This window comes from Streptopelia decaocto (assembly GCF_964273445.1).
Source record: "Streptopelia decaocto genome assembly, chromosome: 15".
NCBI lineage: Eukaryota > Metazoa > Chordata > Aves > Columbiformes > Columbidae > Streptopelia > Streptopelia decaocto.
This window is the reverse complement of record NC_138670.1, coordinates 4,755,959-4,775,803: the sequence shown is the minus strand read 5'-3', so window position 1 is coordinate 4,775,803 and position 19,845 is coordinate 4,755,959. Positions and strand designations below refer to the sequence as shown.

General features: G+C 43.0%; 1 protein-coding gene across 1 annotated transcript; it reads left to right on the top strand.

Annotated features, from left to right (window-relative positions):
* Nucleotides 1-655: 655 nt before the first annotated feature.
* PPTC7 (protein phosphatase targeting COQ7) lies at nucleotides 656-19,568 on the top strand. Its single transcript, XM_082066302.1, has 6 exons — nucleotides 656-1,310; nucleotides 10,448-10,627; nucleotides 13,383-13,581; nucleotides 15,614-15,737; nucleotides 17,460-17,589; nucleotides 18,780-19,568. Exons 1-6 carry the CDS (start codon nucleotides 1,109-1,111, stop codon nucleotides 18,836-18,838), a joined length of 894 nt encoding a protein of 297 aa, XP_081922428.1. The 5' UTR covers nucleotides 656-1,108; the 3' UTR covers nucleotides 18,839-19,568.
* The last annotated feature ends 277 nt before the right edge of the window (nucleotides 19,569-19,845 follow it).

Sequence of the window (19,845 nt, the reverse complement as noted above, 5' to 3'; positions counted from 1 at the left end):
GTATCACACACTCAGCTGCAATTACGATTATTTAGGTGTTTTTTTTTGTGTGGTGACTGCATGCTGTGGCCTTCTCGTGCGGGTTTTGTTTGACATGTCCCTTACCCAAAATGGATTCATGGTTTGCACTTTCATGGATTTCCACTGAAACCACATCAAAATCATGCACTGCAGTGAGCTGGCTCTATCCCCAACTGCACCCTGCTGGGGAAAAACAGGACGAGTTGTACTTTAATTTTTTTGTGCGGTATGACTCACATAACCGTCCTTAATAGCCAGAAAGTACAAACGGCCACCAAGTCCCTTCAAGTTATTCAGAGCACGCGAGACATGCGGCCCGATATGGGTGTGGAGGGCAAGTATCTGGGTTAGGTGCAGCCTCGCTCGCCCCGGTGTTGTAATTGGGATAATTACAGGTGAAAACCTATCAAGCCGGGGAACCGTCTCCCCAGCCCCGCCGACCCCCAGCTTGGGTACCGGGGGCTACGGAGAATGAGGCCCCGTCCGACCCTTCGTGCCGCCGCCGCGGGGGCTGCCGGGAGGCGCCCGGTGTTATTGTCCCGCAACATGCAAATGAGGCGTGGCGGGGAGCCAATGAGGGGCGGTCGCCGGCTGGTGCGCAGGCGCGCTGCCCGGGGGGCGGGGCTGACCTCCCCGACCGTCCGCCCGCTCGCCTCGCCGAGCGCCGGGGCCTCAGCACGCGCGGAAGATGGCGGATGCGGCCGGCGGGGCGCGGGGGAGGCACAGCGGGCACCGCCGGCTCTGACCGGGACACCCCACGGCGCGGCGGGAGGGCGCCCGGAGGCCTTCGCGGGGCAGCGCCGGCCGGCCGGGGAGGAGGCAGAGCCCCCCGCTCGGGGCGGGGTGGCGCGGAAGGCGGGGGCGCTACCGGCGAGCCCGGCTGTGAGGGGCCGGCGCGTGAGGAGCGGCGAGGGCGCGAGCCGGAGCCGGCCCGGGGCGGGGTGAGGGGCCGGACGCCGAGCGGCAGCGGGGCCGGCCGGCGGGCTGGGGAACGCTGGCTCCCTGCGGCGGGCGCTCGCAGCTCCGGAGGCGGCTGCGCCGGTGGCTCCCCGCGTTCCTGGCCCTGGGCTGCTGGGCGCCCCACGCCATGTTCTCGGTGCTGTCCTATGGCAGGCTGGTGGCCCGGGCGGTCCTGGGCGGCCTCTCGCAGACGGACTCCCGTGACTACAGCTTGGTGACAGCCAGCTGTGGCTTTGGCAAAGATTTCCGCAAGGGCATCCTCAAGAAAGGCATGTGCTACGGGGATGACGCCTGCTTCGTGGCCCGGCACCGGACGGCAGATGTGCTGGGTAAGTGCTGGCGGGGCCCTGCCCGGGTGGCTTTGGTGTCAGTGTCACAGCCTCCCCTCCTTGAGCCCACGGGCTGGAGTGGCTCAGGCTTTGGGCGCAGACAAAGGAGCCCGTTCTGCCTCTAAATGTCAGCACGAGTTCTCATTTTTTAGTTCGACAAGAAAGCGCTCCTGCTCTCTGCTGCAGCACCACGCCTGCCTCGCTCAGCTGGCCTGTGGCATGGGGGGGTCTGCGCCTGGCCTTGGCGTTTCACCTGTAGGTGCCTGTAAGGCCAAGTGACTCCGAAAGCCAGAGAAACACCTTGTAGTGCATTTCACTTCACCTTTAAAACGCCCCTTATGTATGTGTTGCGTTTCTACATAAAGGATCATTGGAACCAGACACTTCCTGATTTTAGCGTGTGCTGTGTCCTTGTCAAGTGAAAGGCAAAGTGACATTGAGACCGGTTTCAAATGTCAGACTTCAGTCGCAGTGTTTGTTCTGTCCTGATTACACTCTCTGGTTTGGAGTCATGCAAAATGAATCTTAAGGGCTCAAATTTTAGAAGTAGTGAATAATTACAGGTAATCAATGGACTCTGCAGTTTGTGAGCAGCAGTGCTTTTGACAGTGCTTGACCTTTGTCCTGGATAGTCAAGGTTGAATTTGGCTAATGGACACTCTACAGGAGTTAGTTTTTGGCAAACTGACAGAACTAAATTTCCACCAAAACTTTGACATAAAAAACCCCACCTGCTTCCACCCTGCCCCCCCCTTTTTTTTTTTAATTTAAAACCGGTGGCACTGCACTGCAGTGTCTCATGATGTGATGGCGCTTGGTGATTCTTCACAGTTCGGTGCTGTCATTGTAACTTGGTTGCTGTTTAATATAGCTGAGACATTTTTTCAGGAAGCTGGAACTTGGTGCTAGGTAACAGGGTTGCTGCGGAGTCTCAAGGGGGCTGTTACTACGAGGGTGATACTACAGCTTACAAGGAGATGTGGAAAACTGCTCAGTGTATTTGAGATACTTTGCACCTTTTCCGTTGCGCTTGTTCCAGAGAAACGTTTTTTCTAGTAGAATGAGCTGTTGGACAAGGTTTCATTAACATGTGACTAGGGCTGCCTGCCTTGAAAGTCCATACTGGGCCAGCACTGATAAATAACTATGGTATTTGCCCATAAGAAGTGCAGAATCTCCCTTACTTAGAGATGGACTCTTTGCATGGGGAAGCAGGTAAATTTAGACCCATTTGCTGATGTTTAGGGGTTTTGGCCATATTTGGTAATTACCATAAGTGGATCTACAGCTTGTCTTGTCTTCCTGCTGGAATCAGCAGAGAATTGCATTTCTAAGTTGGTGTTTGCATTAATTTTCACAGCAACTTGAAAACAAACTGAATTGTAACTCTGCTTAAGGATCAAACAGCAAAGACAGCTTCAGACCAGGATGCCTTATATACCAAGAAGAAAATAATTTAAATAGAAAAGCTGTTGTGTGGGTTGTTTCCCCTGTAAAACTGTTTTCATGTAGTTCTTCATTGCTTTTCTAATATACATACTAAAAACCCAAGATCACTGTACACTGTCCAAATGGTACCACTCAGGATGAATTTTGATGCAATCTAAGTTGATGCTTTTTCTTCATCTGGAGTTCTTAAGCTTGCAGACATAGTCGTTTTCTCCTTGCTTCTGCTACTGTGATCATCTCTCTGCTCTCCCTTTCTCAGTCAGCTCTTCTGCGCTGCTGCAAAAAGAGTTTCAGCACCAGCGCTTTCCTGCCCTCAGTTCCTCTTACTCTCATCACAAATCCGAGGTTCTATACCTGTTTTTTTAAAGACCCTCATAAATTTTGTACGGACTCAATACCTGCCTTACTCTACATCTCAACAAAACTTGCTGACCTGAGCTGCTGCTTTTCAAGCTTCATTTTTCAGTACTAGTTTAATGAAGAGGCTCACGTGGTTGTTGCCCCAGTAAGAGTGCTTTTAGAGAACAGTACATTTCAAATGCATCCCTTAGAGTTAGTGTGCCCTAGTAGTCACCAGTGACAAAGCCATCCCAGGTAATTAATTTGAAAATTCTTCTGTGCCAGTCTTTTCTGGAGCCAGTGTACGGGAAGCGTGCCTGTGCGGGATGGACATGGGTGTGGTGTAACAGTGAAAGAGCAACTCCCAGCCGCTTGGCAGGAGTGCTTGGGGATTCATTTTCTTAGGTCAAACAGAAGTTGACTGGGCAGTGTGTTTACAGCAAACAGAAGAATGTTAAACACTTCTTTTGTTATATGTATACTGTATAGTCTTAAGGCTGGTAATTTAACAGTGTCTTCTAGTCCGTGGTTGATCTTTTCGTAGTAAGATAACATGAATCTTCATGAGCTTTCTGTTATTTCCAACCCATAGTTAAAGGCCTGAAGAGGCCTGCTATTGGTGTACTTGAATCCTTGGAGTTTTTGTCTCTTATTTTTACTTCTGTCAGATATATACTTCTTAAATTTGCATGTTTTCTTCCCATCCTGAGCACAGGGAGAAACAAGAAACTCAAAACCAGAGTGTTTCCTTTGGGATCACTGAGAAAAGGAAATGGCTTTACTGCTAACGTTAATCTCTAGAGCTTTATGATTCAGGCCCATATTTCCTTTTTGCTGCTGCTTTTACCATATTGTACCTTTCTGCATGCTCCCTGTCAACGGTGTTTGTCCAGAGCCTCAGAATATTCAGGTATCTTCTTGAGACTTCATAGCCATGATGCTCTTGTTCACATCGGACTGCATGCCTTTGCAGCTTTTGAGGACAGGAATACTGTGTTTCAAAGTTGAAAAGCAAAACTCTTCAGAAACTGACAGCTCTGGTTTTTTTCATAATCAGCACAAGTGGAATTTTTAGTGCATAGGGAGCAAAACACAATTTTTAAAAATTAACATAAACACTTTATATAAATAATTCACTTATTTAACAACAGTAAACATTGAAGCTTGTTTATAAATGTTGAGATGTCTTGTATTGGTGATCATTTTTTCTCTTGTTGGGATCTGCCTTTTATTTTTTTGCCTATTCCTGCCTTATCGGGCTCCTCGTGTCTTTCTATTTTTTTATGGATTTTCCAAGCTGTTGTGTGACTCATTATTGAAACATTGCAGCAACCAATGTGCATCCCGTGACAGCATCACTTATACAAGGTCTGTGCTGGGTAGAAGTTTGGGTGTAGCCAGTGTGACTTGACTAGTCTTCCAAACTATTTCTGTCCCCCAGCAGTAGTAGGAAAAAATTATCAGGCAGCAGGGGCCTGTTTGTCCACTGCAAAGTTAAAATTTGGCCGCTGTTCTATCTGCTTCAAACATTTTATATTGTAGGATATTGTGGATATTGTAGGGCAGCTACTCTAAACGGAAAGGAGTTGCACTTGATTTTAAAATGAAGTTTGTCAGCAGCCTGCGTAGGAGGTGTGGAAACCTCGAGTTGCAAAGCCCCTGGAGTATTGTTAGTCTCACTGTCATCAACAAAAGTAAACTACACACAACGTAAAAGGATTTGTAGGTGAAACGTCAAGGTTGTTCAGGCATTTCTAGAGGAGGAAGGGATTCTTGCTTTGCCTGAAGGTCATATAAGACTATGTTAAGTGGTTTATTTGGTATCATACCTATTAAAGAGATTGCTGCCTTATCACAACTTATCACACTGAAGGAGGTAAGTCATCTGCTTACTTCGGAGTAGCCTTTCACCTACTCTATTGAGAGAACTAAGGACATCTTAGAGGGAGTAACGGTAATTTAAAACATATTGTATCATATGTCTTGGTTTGTAATAGACCAAATGAAATTTTCTTTTTAATGTGATAACATAAATACTGTCATTTGCAGAGAAACTACAGATTACTGAGAAAGGTTCCCATTAGGAATCATATTCACTGACATTCTTGTCAGTGCAGCTAATGCAAATGTCACCAGAGCTGTTCTGAAGTAGCATTGAATGTAACCTCTTAGAAATGTGGTGGCTCTCTTTCTGAGAATGAAACTGAAATCTGGTTATTCATCTTTACCACAGTTTCTGGAAGGGCACTGCACGCAATATATTCTGATCAGAATTTGCAGTTGAGCACTAATTTTAATTTTGAGTGCTATTGATACTTGTGGATAGCGAACAGTTTTCCATTTTTATGCAGATCTTGGCAGGAATGAAAAGCAGGTTCGGTCAGAAATCACAGAAGGAAATAACCAAAGCTGAACACAATACAGTAGGTGCGGTGTTAATCATACCTATGTCGCAGGAAACGTTACAGAAATCTCCAGCTGTTTACTTTAGTTCATCTGCGCCATTAACATTGTGAGCCTGAGACTGTTGAGGCCGTAACTCTGTGCAGCTTGACTGATGTCTGTCTGCAGTACCTCTCCCTTTTCATCATTTACATGCCAAATGCCACTACTAGTTCAACTGCGAAAATAAGTTCCAGTGTTGCTCAACACCTTGAGAGAATAAGTATTTACAACCACATAAGGAAGTTTTTACAAGACTCTCCAAGATAAATAACAGTTCATTGTTCTCACGTAGCTCCCAAAATCTGTTGAGCAATTTCTCAGGCTTAAATGAAACAGGTAAGAGATCTGTCTGGTAAAAACCTGTTTCAGGAACCATGTACTATAGCAGTTAAGAAATGATACAAGGAACTACTGCTTTTTCCTGGAAGTAGATGCACAATTTAATGTTTTCAGTTCCTTGTTTCTCCTTCAGTCTGTTCTTCAATATCATCTCTCACTTTGCCCCTTGCTTTTTATTCCTCTAACGAGGAAAAAAACTTGGCCAGTTATTCTTCAGCACATTTCTATTTAATGCAGAGGTAGTTTAAGGTCTACTGTAACTTCTAAAATGCATATTGTGAATAAGTCACCTTTTGTTTTGTAATGAGTTATCAGTCACACACAATCTGCCTTCAGGGATTTGTATTTAACCAGGTTATTTCTTTGTCAAAACGTGGAAGGGGGGAAGTAGCCCTGGTTTGGCTGTAACATTGTGATCCCATAGTCGCTGCCAGTGAAGCTGCTGGGAGAGTTAGTGCTGGCTCTGAGCACGGGACCTGCTTTGGATGGGGAACCTGGCCAGGTGTGTGATTAATCTCATTGCTGATGAAACAAAAAATCTTATCAGTTTATCTCAATTTGATGTGTTGACAAATAGTAGGCGCTGCATTTCAAACTCGTGTAGTGCAACAGATTGCGCTGCGTTACCACTTTAGCCTTTCCTCTGTATTTGATGCAAAATAAATTCAGCCACCAATATATCCTTTTGGCGATCTTTTGTCAGTGATTCATTGCCAGTTCAGGTAAGGATGTCAAGAAATTTGAAGTTCAGTAGGATTTATGCGGTGTCTTACAAAGTCAACTGTGGTTGAATGCAAAAGCAATTCCTGCTTGTACACACGTGCCTGCCTGGTGCTTCTGGGCACGATGATTATCCTTAGCTGATGCAACATATCATTGGTATCCATCTTTCAAGAGATTTTTGGGACAGGGTGATACTTTTGGGCTCTCACCAGGGGCAGATTAGTTTGCCAGGTAGCCAGAACTTCCACTCATCATTCATTTATATTCAACAGAGTTTTATTAGTGTTGTGTTCTTTTTTTTCCCCCCTACACTTTAAGCCTGTTTAGTTTTTATTTGCTCTGAACTAGATAGAACATCTGGATCTGACTTTAAGAAGTGTGCGCTGAAAAGCACATATTACAAATCTTGGCACTGGCTTTCCCTGGGCTTCTGCAGTTAACCTTACGTGCTGGCAGGCAAAACAACTTCGCGTTTGCATTTCAAGTGGTATTTTATCCCAGGCACTTGTAGCGTTTTGAAATAAATTTTAACAAGTTTCAGTGCCAGTGTCTTCACTCGCTCGGTGTCAGTGCTGCAGCATCACTCGCTTGTGCTTCGTCTTGAAACTTCATTATAACTGTCTCCCTCTTGGAGATCTTGATATGCTTAATCTTAAAGAAGTTAGAGCCAGTTTTTGGGCTGACACATGCAGCGAGTATTTAATCTGGCAGTAGTATTTGTGTATTTTCCAGCAGAAGACAGTGGAGTGGAGTGTTAACTCTCAAAGATTCTGAAAGGGCTCCATAATATAGTAAAATACTTGAGAAGCATTTAGTCTTTTGAAGTAATTTGTTGTGAAATTTTCAATTGCTTTATTTACAGTGATTGTTCATCTGGCCACAGGCATTTCACTGTGTCACGTGGACGTTTGTGTAATTTCTGCGTAGTCCTGAACAGGGAATATCCAAAGAAATATTCTTCCTATAAAATGTACTGATTTATTGTATAGCTTAGAAAAAAATTGAGGACCGTGTACAGTTCAATTTTGGCAGCTCTTCTCAGCCATGCGGTTTATCTTGAATGTCCTGTGATTTCTATTCTGTAAGATAGTTGTTTTAAGTTAAATGGTGGATGCTGGAAGACGATATTGAACGTTTTATGGTGAAATCTAAGAAAATGAAAACCTGAGTAATCTTTTGCACTTGTTAAAGCAGTAGTTATTTTGAATATTTATAGGTTTTTTTTGGTCTCAGATGAAAATATAGTGTAAATGAATAGAACTTGGCATTATTTCTTGGCGGTGATACTGCCAATAGCAGTACCTTTGAGTTTTCTTTTGGTGATGGGGGGAAAATGTGCTATTACATAAAAACAAGTCCATTTTTATGAGTTGGATTTTCAGTTCTTGCTACTTTTGGAGTCTGAGATACCTCACAAATAGTTTTGTTCCTTGTTTGCTATATCAAATACCACAAAGTTTTCTTAAACTTTATTCTCCTTTACTTTGCACCTATTTCAGTAGCAGTTTCTTCAATCTGTTTTAAAATCACACGTTCCTTTCCCATAAGACTGCAAAGATACCATTTTTATTTTAGAACTATTCTGAAGGTGGGACAGGACGGCTAAAGATTTTAGGGAATGTAGGAATCTTCTGCTCATGTGTGCGACAGTCTCGTTTGCCTCTGTGCCAGCGATGGAGAAGGAACACATGACCCTCCTGTTCTTGTAAGGAGGGTACAAAGCAAAGTCAGATCACCTGCTTGGGAATTAGAGGGTGATTGTTTTGGAAGGCACTGGCAGAATGGACTTAAAGCCATTTATAGCTTGCAAAAAGCAGACAGGTTCAGGTTAGAGCATGAAGTGAGCTGCCATGATTACAGATTCCCTGCCTGGAGTAAGAAGTGAGCAGAGAAAATCAGGTGCCATAGTCCTATTTTTGCTTAAAGAATTGAAATAGCTTTTGATAATTAACGTTATTAGGTGTTTGCCATGATGGCTTTCATGTACTATATACTAATGCTGTAGTGTTTCTGTTTAAATATTTCCCTAGAAGACTAATGAGAAAAAGGGCTTTACTGATGGCTTGAGGGAACTCCCTAACTTCTGATGAGCTTGTTTTGTAACCACCGTCAGAGCCAAAAGCTTTGGACAGTACTTGTCAAACACCATCTTTTCCTTGCATTGACCCTGTTGTTGGTGAAGCAGTGCTGTATTCAGCTCGCAAAAGCACATCTGGATTGTTCATCCTAAAGGGGAAAAAAAGCCACTTATCTGGTAACTTCATGTAAAGCAAGTATCATCATCCCAACTGAAGTTTAGTTTCAAGTTCTAGATCTAGAACTTTTTGGTAGTAATCTCTTATTCTAGACTTGTCTGTGTGGCAGCAGAAAGCAAAGGGTTAATGCAGCATTAACCTGAAGCTGTGAGACCTGTAGCCCAGAGGATTGGTTTGTTCTAGAAAAAGCTAGAAAAGGCATTTCTGAGAATGCCGGGCTGGCTTTTGCATGGGCTGCTTCCCAGGGTCTGCTCCGAAGAGACAAATACAGGGATCCACCTTCCTTTAGCATTCTTTTAAGAAAGCAAACAGACAAAGCAGGTGTCTAAAAGGTTGTGCACTATTTTTGGGAGAAATCTGATTAATGTTGATAGGCTGTTCAGAATCTGGCTATAACCTCCTGTCAGATTATAGTTCGTGCCAAGGTCAACTCTAAACCTTCCGTCTCAGTTTCAGATGATGTCCCGTGTGAAGGGCATTTGTAGATGAAGCAAACTTGGGTTTACCTTCTTGGTCAAATTTTCATGGCTTTGCTAATAGTGACATTTTTTCCCGAGGAGGTTGCTGTTCTTCAGCACAATCTGAGCTCTGAAATCAGCTCTTTGTGTTTTTATAATGAATATAGTATTTTAGCTTTATCGTGTTACAGAGACCTGTGCTTGGAGCGCTTACTCCCTTACGTGCTGAGGATCATAAAGGTTTTTGGAAAAATTTCCAAGTAGAAATACTTTTATCTCATAAATAATACCTTCATTGGGTATTTTATCATTAAAGCCAATTGAGGAAGTTCAAAATACCAAATGGGCAGCAGAATATCTTCCTCTGACCACCCCTGTTTTCTATGTGCGCCTTCGCTGTTTGGCTCCGTAGTTGCGCAGAAGCTTCCCAAGCTTTGGCAGAATGGGTCTAATTTTCTGCTGTCGAGGTTGTTTTGAATAACCAAATGAAAATTGACTGGATCACAGTCAGTTTTAATTCCCTTGCTTGGCTGAAGCTGTAAGCGACAAACTATCCTTGCAGGGGTAGGTCCCAGCATTGTCTTGGTTTCATGGATTTTTGAACACACTTTAAAATGGGAGGTTGTTTTCTACAGGAATTGATATTACCAGATAGAAAGCATTATCCTTCATGTGAGCTGGTAGCTTGAGAAAAAGCTCAGTGGGGAAGAGTTTCTTTGTCTTTTCTCTCCTATTTAAAGTCTTAACCTTTATATTTAAAACTAGTAAAAACTCTTCTTCCTTTTTAATGGGCTAATCAAAGGTTAATGTGATTGAATCCTCCTCCTTCTCCCCCAAATTCCTCATTAGCTGTTCTCAAATGAAATCAGCCTCCTCAGAGTTCCCAGCATTAGACTTTTACCTTCTCTTCAGCAACTCAGATTCTATTTAGAGATTTGTCTATGAGCTGATGTCAGAATTTATGTTATAAATGCTCGGAAATTTTTTTTCCTTAATCAAAAATGTTTTTCACGCAGGGGCTGTGTCCTACTTTTCAGTTACTGAGTATCATAAGCGATGTAAAAAATTAAAAGCATTGTTTTGAAAACTATTTCTGTTCATATAAACCTTGTTCTCTGTTTTCTTCTAGGAGTAGCAGATGGTGTAGGTGGCTGGAGAGACTATGGGGTTGACCCTTCGCAGTTCTCAGGGACTCTAATGCGAACATGTGAACGTTTAGTAAAAGAAGGACGGTTTGTACCAAGTAATCCTGTTGGGATTCTCACCGCAGGTTATTGTGAGCTGCTGCAGAACAAAGTACCTTTGCTTGGTAAGAGAGCAAAAATATATAAAGTGGATCTGTGTTGTATGTTATCTAGGACATATACTCAGTCAAGGTTGCTTAAATCTGTCATCAGCTTCTACGGCAAATTTACAGGCAGTTATCTTAACCAAAAAACGTAGAAATGTAGTTGCCTTGATAGCATACTTATTTTCTTTTGCATGTTTAAAAACTGTATTGATTCATTCAGTAATGCAGGGAATGTTTGTGTGTGTGTATTTGTACCTTAAAAAAGGCAAACAGCCTTCGGTGTGAAGGGTGGTAATTCACCAGCGCTCGCAGAGAGTTTGCAAGATGAGTTCAGTGGTAGAACACGCTATGGCATGTGCGCTCGTTCTCTCTGTTATGTATGTGTAAATAACTGTTCTCCTTTGAAAACTCTTAATGGTTGCTTGTGGCTCTTTGCTTAAGCTATGCAGGCAGAAATATTTTCTGACGATAATTGGATGCAGTTCTGCTCATTCCTTGCCTTACTGCTCCCGTTGCCTTTTATGTCCAGTGAACTTAAGTGGTTGACTTAAGTAGTTTATATCATACAATCGCTGGTGCCATGTTATTTTTATAGTTCTTGGGGGGGCTTCATTACAGATATTTTTTTTGAAAGCAAACTCAAGTAGCTGGTTAGCATCTTCTAGGTCAAAGGTGATTTCAGACAGGGCATCCAGCTGCCTCGGGAGTGCTGAGCAGATAGAGAGGCAACATTTGCCCTCAGCTGACAACCTTGAAACCAGAATGCTTTTCTGAAGGGCGTGTGACCTCTTTTGCACCAAGAAAGTGTTCCCCTGCGTGATACGCATGCTTCTCACCTGACCTTAAACTTGGGTGCCAGCGGAGCGCTGTGTAAGCTATATTTAACTTGCCTGCTGAGCTTCGGAACAGATGTTCTCGCATTATACGCCTAAAGAATAGGTTCAAACCTCAGAAGTGACCTTAAGTATCACTAAAATAGCAGTGGTCGGTAATTACATTAGGATTTTGTGTGTTTAATAGTGCTTATTTGCACAAAGCAGATGTAGCTGTAAGTGATCTACAAAGTGGGCCACTGGTGAGAGCTCTGGCCGTGGCTTTGTAGACGGAGGCAGCTCTGCTTGGCTTGACCTTTCGAATTCTGAAAAGCGGCGTATGCTGAGTCACAAGATCTGCATTCCACACATGGCCTCCTAGTTACACTCTGCTAATAGAGTTAGAATTTGAAACTAATGATCCTTAGTGTTTCTCCTTTAACTGAGAACAGTATTTTTAGAAGGAGAAATAAAACCCTGGAATTATCACAGCCATGAGCATTTAGAGTTTATTTAAAATAGAGTGGAAGGAGAGAACTTCATTAAGGAGGATTCATTAGGCAATAACTTTTCCTTGCCGTTGTGCATTAATTCTTGACACTTAGTTCATCAGAATTGAATCTAGCAAATATTTCAAAATAAAACCAAAGTGGGAGGAAGCTATGTGGTTTATTTAAATGCTGTTCTTCTATTGCAGAACAATATTGGGTGCTGTCACATATAAAATCTGAGTTTTTCATAAGATACTGCTTGGACTTTCCATTGACTAAAAGTGGAGAAGGTTCTATATATTCACTAGAGAACAAATTAAGTGCAAGTGTGTTGCAGGGAACTCCCCGTATTAGAAAGGGAAGCATCTGGAATAGGTGATGCCTAGAGCCAGCTGGATTTCTGCACTGCAAGCCTGATTGTAAGTTCAGCTCATTGCGAGCTTGTGGCCTGTCCAACGTGTGGCTGTGCTTGCAAACTCCTGCTGGAAGAGCGTTAGGATGGAAGATGAAGACTATTCACCAGCTGGTGATGTGGGGGATTATGTTAAGAGGCAGGAGAAATGCTTTATCTGTATTTTACCCTCTTCAGAAGTGAAAGTTCTCTTGGTGGATGTGCTGCCCTGTTTGCAGAAATTAAGTGCTTGCTGGGAAGGACTTAGTGTGTGGATGGGTATCTTCGCAATACAGTTATTTTTGTGGCTTGCAACCAAGAACAGTTGGTGGCTGCTTCCCAGTGAATGAATCAAGAATTCCTCAGTGCCCTCAAGCATGGCTGGGATAGTTCTGAGCATGGTTGACAAGTTGATACGTTTCCATTCTGTCTGACTTTAATCTGGAATAGTATTTGTCTCTGAAACATGTTTTCTTTAAGCTTCTGAAATTAGTATCCTGAAGATGCGACAGGATTATTATTTTGTTACACACGAAGATAGCTCTACAGAGCCATACTATGAAGAAAAACATGTTAATGTTCTGACAAGAGAAACGCAATTATAACTAATCCTTAATTGCAAGCAGTTCTTTACTGGGTGTGGTTTATTTACAGCTGATGAGTGAAACTGTGTGGAGAGCACCTACCATTGTATGGATGCTACTAGAATTCTATTATCTCAATGATTTTGGAATTTCAGTATTTTATGTGACTTCTGTAAATCCAGTCCTATAGCAGAATGTGCTGACATATGTTGGGGTGGAAAACTGTAAATAAAGTGGAACAAAACAGGTATTTGTCAGCATAATGTGTTTGCCAAAATCAAAGCAGGAGAAGTGAGTTCTATAAAAAAATCATAGTTTGTCTTGCAAAGATTTCTAGCATTTTGCTGGTTTTAGTGTATGTTGTTGAGTATTTCCATTTCTCCTGATTTGTAAGCTGTGATAAATATTTGAAGAATTGGACTATGAATCAAATTGGTGAAAGAATAAAGAGCTTCTGTAAGGCTGACTCCATTTCCCCGTCCTGTTTGCTCACAGGAAGCAGTACAGCCTGTATAGTCGTTCTGGACAGAACAAGTCACCGTTTACATACAGCCAACTTGGGAGATTCTGGATTTTTGGTAGTCAGAGGAGGAGAAGTAGTACATCGATCCGATGAGCAACAGCATTACTTCAACACTCCGTTCCAACTGTCGATAGCTCCACCAGAAGCAGAAGGAGTTGTCTTAAGTGACAGGTAAGATGGGAGAGGGTCTTAAATTTTTAATCTGCCTGCGTGATCAGCTCCCAGAAGGCTGCGGTGTTGTTGCTGCAGTGCTCTCTGTATAGTGCGGTGTATTTAACCATGTGCCAAATCAAAGGGTCTTATACCCGCCTCCCATCTTTAGGTAATGCAAACGTTTCTCACCTTGTATGTAACAAATTTTGGATGTTGCACAGTTCACATTTATCGGGCTAATGATTATTCATTCGTGACGGTGTATTCCCGTAGTCTGTGGCGCGCACAAGGCGTGTTCTGACCCGTGGGAAGACGTTACGCCATAAAGCTGCTGCAGCGACGCTGTGGCTGGTCTGCGCGCTGGTCATCCTGCTCTTATCAGCGGCTTTCATCCCCAGTCCCTGTCTGTGCTCTCCTGGGGCTGTTTGGAGTACGCTAATTTAGATGTTTTGGCAGTGAAGTAGCAAGTACTTGAAGAATAAAGCAGAGGGACATGTGACTGTAACTTGTGTTTCCAAATAGCTGTGTTTCCCGCAGCATATTGTATTTGAGCAAAACGAGCAGAAAAAAACCTGTTTGGCGGAACATCAAGCTGGGAAATGAGAGTATTAGGAAAGGACAATCTGTTCACAGAAATGACTCGATTCAAAGGCAGACTTGTACTTGTGTTTTCCCCAAAGAATGTCAGGCTGATCCATCCTCTGACTTTGTGAGTAAAATAAAATATTGGGGAAAAAGAAATCAGGTTTCAAATATGTATTAAAACACAGCTGTCAAATCAATGATTATAGATTCATTGAAGTGATATGCCCGTTCTGAATACAGGCAAACGATAAAGGGATCTTCAGAGTGACCAGAGTATCCAGGGAGTGCAATAAGTATCTGAATGTTGGTTAATTTGTTGAAACTCCTGACCATTCTCACATGTGGTTTTATTTCTTCATCATAAGACTGCAGAGAGGAAGCCATGGCGGAACTCTGAAAATAAAGCATTAAATAATCTCACCTCTTTATTAGACTAAGATTCTGTGTCATCCATGAGAACACAAAAACCCAAAAAGCACAAGAATAATCGATAATGTCCAGTGGAAGTCAAGAAAGCAAAGTAATCTGAGTCATCACACAAGGAAAGCACAAGATAAACGAGCTCCCACACTTCAGTTCTGAATCATGATTATAGCTTTCTGGCTAGTTTCTGCACTGTTCTTGACGTTAATTAGTACTCATGTGTTGTCTAAATGCTTCTCCAGTACTTTTTTTAAAATTTGTTGTCTGAGTTAAATGTTAAATTTGGCTACATATGGGAATAGGCGAGCACTATTCGCTCTATTAACCTTCCCAAAACTACAAATCAGTTGAGCAAAGCAGCTTTCTGCTGTTTGACACAGCCAAATGGCATGGGATGCAGCGCTTTCTCCCTTTTAAAGACCCCTGAAGAATCTTAAAAAAGGAAGGGTTTGACATTATGCTGCTTCTGAGAATCAGATTTTGCAGCAATATTCATGACCAAAACGGATATTTTTCTCCTTGCGATATTGTGTAATATATTAGACATAAGTAGACCGACCGGCTGTGGTCTCCTGGTAGCGATTTCCAGACATGTTTCATATTCCATTGCATTAGGAAGTCATTCGGAATCCCTGAGTGTTTTGGCCATTCCTATTACGAATTGTCCTTTCAAGTATTGCTCTTTTACATATTGAAGCTGAGAAGGATGCCCTGAGCTGCCATTCTGCTTAATGGTTTCCATGGCGATACACTTGTGAAGCAGATTAGATGGCAGGATTGTTCATCTGGGAATTTTAAATGCAAATCCTTTGTGTAATAGCTGGAGCATTTACCTGTTTGCAATCACAGCTCTTCTGTTGTAGCTTCCCTGACAAGCTGTCCTGGTGCAAAAACTCCACAGTTAGTGATTATTTCTTTCTTTTGCAGAAAAACTTGGAACAGTAGTGAATTAAAAAAAGCTGTTGATGTGCTAGTTTGACATTTCTTGGTGTTTTAGTGAAAGCTGGAGTCCCTGTTGTTAACAAATCTGTCACGTCCACAGCCCTGATGCTGCTGATAGCACTTCTTTTGACGTCCAACTTGGAGACATCATTTTGACTGCAACAGACGGATTGTTTGACAACATGCCTGACTACATGATCCTGCAGGAGTTAAAAAAGCTCAAGGTTGGTTGTGTGTATTCTGAATCTCTCACATCTTTTGCGCTAGTTATCCCTTGTGGTTGCTACCATTACGTTTTATGCAAATAACTTTGGTATTTTATATACAAGACCCACCACAAAGTGCTGTCGTTTAGAGACTTGTCACTTAATTCCACATGTCAGCAGTAGAAGGGGACACTGACCCCCAGGCACCAGCTCTTGCCTCTGCACCCTGGCTGCTCCTTGTATTTTATCTGTACTTGCATGTTCTAGATGATATATATGAAAATACAGCGTTCTACGGGTTATTTGAGGGTGTGAGCTGTATACTTAAAAACCATTTGAAGTTTCTCTCCAGACTTAGAAAACAGTAATTCTAAAGGAGAGTGGGTTCTCTGAATTGTAGCGTGTGTGTGCTTGAAAGTCTTTAATGTCCTGAAAAAAACTTTCCTGGCAATTTTTCCAGGTTAGTTGAACACAGATGTTGTCTTTAAATAGTAAAAATCCATTAAAATATTTTAATTTGGATGAGAGCATTTAGCTTGAGGCTATTTACTTGCAGAAAGGAAAGTACACTTAGGAGGTGTCAATATGCATAACCTCCCTGAGGAAACTATTTTGATGTTACCAAATGCAAATAAGATTAACATGTAGAATTATAATGCGCTTTCAGAAAATTTTGCCTGCTCTTATCCTGCAGCTACGTAACTGAAAGGTGGTGTCAGAGAATGGGTCCGTGCAGAAAATGTGTCCCACGGGCAGGCGCTTGGTTTCCCTCCCTGCAGTCCCTGTCACCCTCCCCTCAGGGCAACATTCAGGTCTGAAATTGAGGAGTGTAGAATATGAGGATGTGGAAAATGTGATGGTACCGCGGCACAGGCTGTCACAGACGCTTTAGTTTGGTCAGCAAAGGTGGTGACGGCACCAAAGATGTATCAGCGATGTGTGGAAGGGCCTGGTCACCAACCCGCAGGGCTGTGGCTCCTGCCCTGTCTGAGCTTCCCCTGGGTGGACACTGGAGATGGAATTCCCAGTGGAAAAAGTTGAGCTCCGCTTTTTGGCGTGTTTGTGAAAGTTCCCTGTGAGCTGAGCCAAAAGTTAATCATGTAAATGCCTGTTAATTCCCCAAAGTGCAGGGAAGACTCTTGAAGCGATGAGGCATTTCAAAATAATTACAAACAAAAAGAGCGGTGGTGGTTGTGTCGTGTTGGCTTGAGTAAGAAAAGTCTTGGAGTCAAGCAGCAGAGTTACTGAAACAGGAGAAAAAGGCTCTTAAGATGTAGCTTATAGAGGGTTTTTGTGCTTGATAATTTTTTTTCTCATCTAACTTTCGGAGTGCCCCTTCTCCCCACCTGCACGTGTGTTGATTTGGGTAAGAGGAGAAGTGAAACTTCTCATTCAAGGTAAAACGTAATTACCTCCACAGATCCTGCTTATGAGGAAAGGCTGGTTCTGTCAGTGAGAGCTGCTGGTGTTGCTGTCAAATACCCTGTTTCCGTCCGGTTTAGTGTATTTGGGGTATCAGTCGAGTAAGCTTCTAAATTCTAGAAGTCCTCCAAACCCCCGTGTCGTTGCTGCTGGTAGGCAGTACAGGTCTGGACTCTGTGAAGCTGTGCAGTTCTAACCCAAATTTACAAAACCTGAAAGGTCGGGGGTGTTCTCTTTGGAAGTGAAGTGACACACATCAGCAAAACAGCTACCGGTAGACTTTCTGGTAAGAATAACCTCTTTTCCTCGTTCATTTAGAACTCCAACTATGAGAGCATACAGCAGACTGCGAGAAGCATCGCTGAGCAAGCTCACGAGCTGGCGTATGATCCCACTTACATGTCGCCGTTTGCACAGTTTGCGTGTGACAATGGATTGAATGTGAGAGGTAAGAATTGTTTTTTTTCCCCTCCCACTCCTGCTATCTCTGAGAAACCTTCAGCAAAGTGAAGTTCTGTCATTCCAAACTCTGATAGGAAAACAGGGCGGTAAGAGACGCGGTTGGCAGTGGAGCGCTGAGCTCACGCGCTGCGTTTGGCAAGGACCCCGGCTCCTGATGTGGGTCATTCCTGGCCGATCAGCAGCCTCCTGTGGGGAAGCAGCTGGAACGCAGAGAACGCAGCATGCTGATTTTCTGTATTTTAAATCCTAATATGTCCAGTCCTGCCCGACACAAGTTTGCAGCCTCTTAGGGAAACTGTGCTCGACTCATTCCTTGGATTTGGGTGGTGGGCTGGGTGTGTTGTGGTGTAGGGTTTTTTGTTATTATGATATTTTTATTTTTAGGTTTTAGGGTTTTTTTAGGAGATTTTATTGATGCTTTTTGATTGAGCTGCTGCCCGCTCTTCGGTGTCGTTTTGGTTTGTTTTGCTTGTTCAAATTTCTGACCCTTGTACCATTCGCATCCCTGTCCTGATCTCTCCGGTTCTATTTCCTATGCTCTAGAAAGTACACCTGGCAGAGTTCAGAGTCCTGTCAAACACCTTTCTCTTTTTTTTAATAAACACAATTTCGCTAGTAAATATATTATCTCTGTATCAGGAGATACAGAGTCCTATGCACTGGTGTGGCTCCTGCATAACAAGATTTCTGTTTCTCTGGGATTTGAGTGTATTGCTCTCACTGGGGTTTGAGAAGTGACTATGAAAAATGTTAAGTAGCTTTTAGAAAGATCGGCGGTGGTACAGAGCTGGAGCAGGTGCTGGAGAGGTGTTCGAGTTGCAGTAGAAATTCCTGAGCAGGTTCTGTTTAACAAAGCAATGTCAGGGTTTTTTGTGTGTGTTAAATAAATACATAGTCTGCTAGAAATCAGGCTTTGCTCTACCAGCAAGGTTCGTGCTCCTGCTGGTTTGTGCTCTTGCTACAGGTTAAAAGGAGAATGTTTTTTGTTGTGCTAAATGTCACTGTTACCCACAGTTGCGTTTTGGAAGGGCAGTGGAGGAAGCAGAGTTCTACACAAACCACTTTTGGGATATTTGAACTATTTTTTTGAAGAGCTCTCCATGGGGGATGTCACAGGCTATAGGATGATGACCCACTGTGGTTTGAGGAAATAATTGTGTTTTTCTTGTATTGCAGGGGGAAAACCAGACGACATCACCGTCCTTCTTTCGATTGTAGCCGAGTACACAGACTGATCTGCCCGGAGCGTCAGGTTCTGACATTTTTGTTGTCCCCGAGCTCCCAGCTTCATCCGTACGGTTTCCTGCTGGCAGGATTTGCTTTCGTCCTTCGCAGCCGATCTCGGCAGCCAGTTCTCCAGCTTGTTGCCTGTCTTGAGACACAACTGACATCCCTGTTGAGAACCACTCTAGTACGCCGGGCTTTGCCAGTCAGAAATAAAGAAGCTCGAGGCTCGAAGCATGTCTTTCAGAGCTTAGTCCTCGTCCTTAAAGGGGGGACGATCAATCTCACATCGTTACTGCGTTTGAAATGTGACTTTCCAAGGAGTAGAATTGGTTTAGCATCTTTCAAACTAGATTCAATAGGTAAAACCTCTGCAAAGGGGCATATTACTCTATTTCCTAGAAACGTTCACTCTTCATTAAGGGTATGTTACAGAACACAGTTTCATAAGCATAGTCTTGTTACAGTGGTAGCTGAGGTTTCGTGTTTCTAAGCTCCAGTTTTCAGGAGGTTTATAACTGCTGTAAACATTCTGCTCTTGCCATACATGGTGTCAGTCTAGGAGCCTTTTCTAGTACGAAATTTCAAAAAACATAATTCAAGTTATATGGATGCAAATGTGTTTTGTGATTTCAGGTGCTTAACTGTGATCTTCAAAGTTCTGCAGATCATTCGTCCATAATGGGCCTGGTCTCTGGATGTTTTGGCTGTGGATAATAATAATGATTATTTTTTTTAAAACAGAAATTGTAACTCAGTCTCAAAAAGCCGAGCTGGCCAAAATTGAGGTCCTTTCAGCATTTTAACCCATTTCACCAGCGCGGATGATACAGCATAAATGCTACAGTGGGAGGTTTGCACAAAGAACAGATCATCCTCAGCTCTCAACGTCTTCACTTTTGGTAGCGAATTCTGTTGTTAACGAAACATAATTTGTGTTAATAATTGTCATTCTCGCTTATGTAGAACAGAATATGCTGCACCAGTTTAAGTCCAGTCAATCCTTCTCTTTCCGACT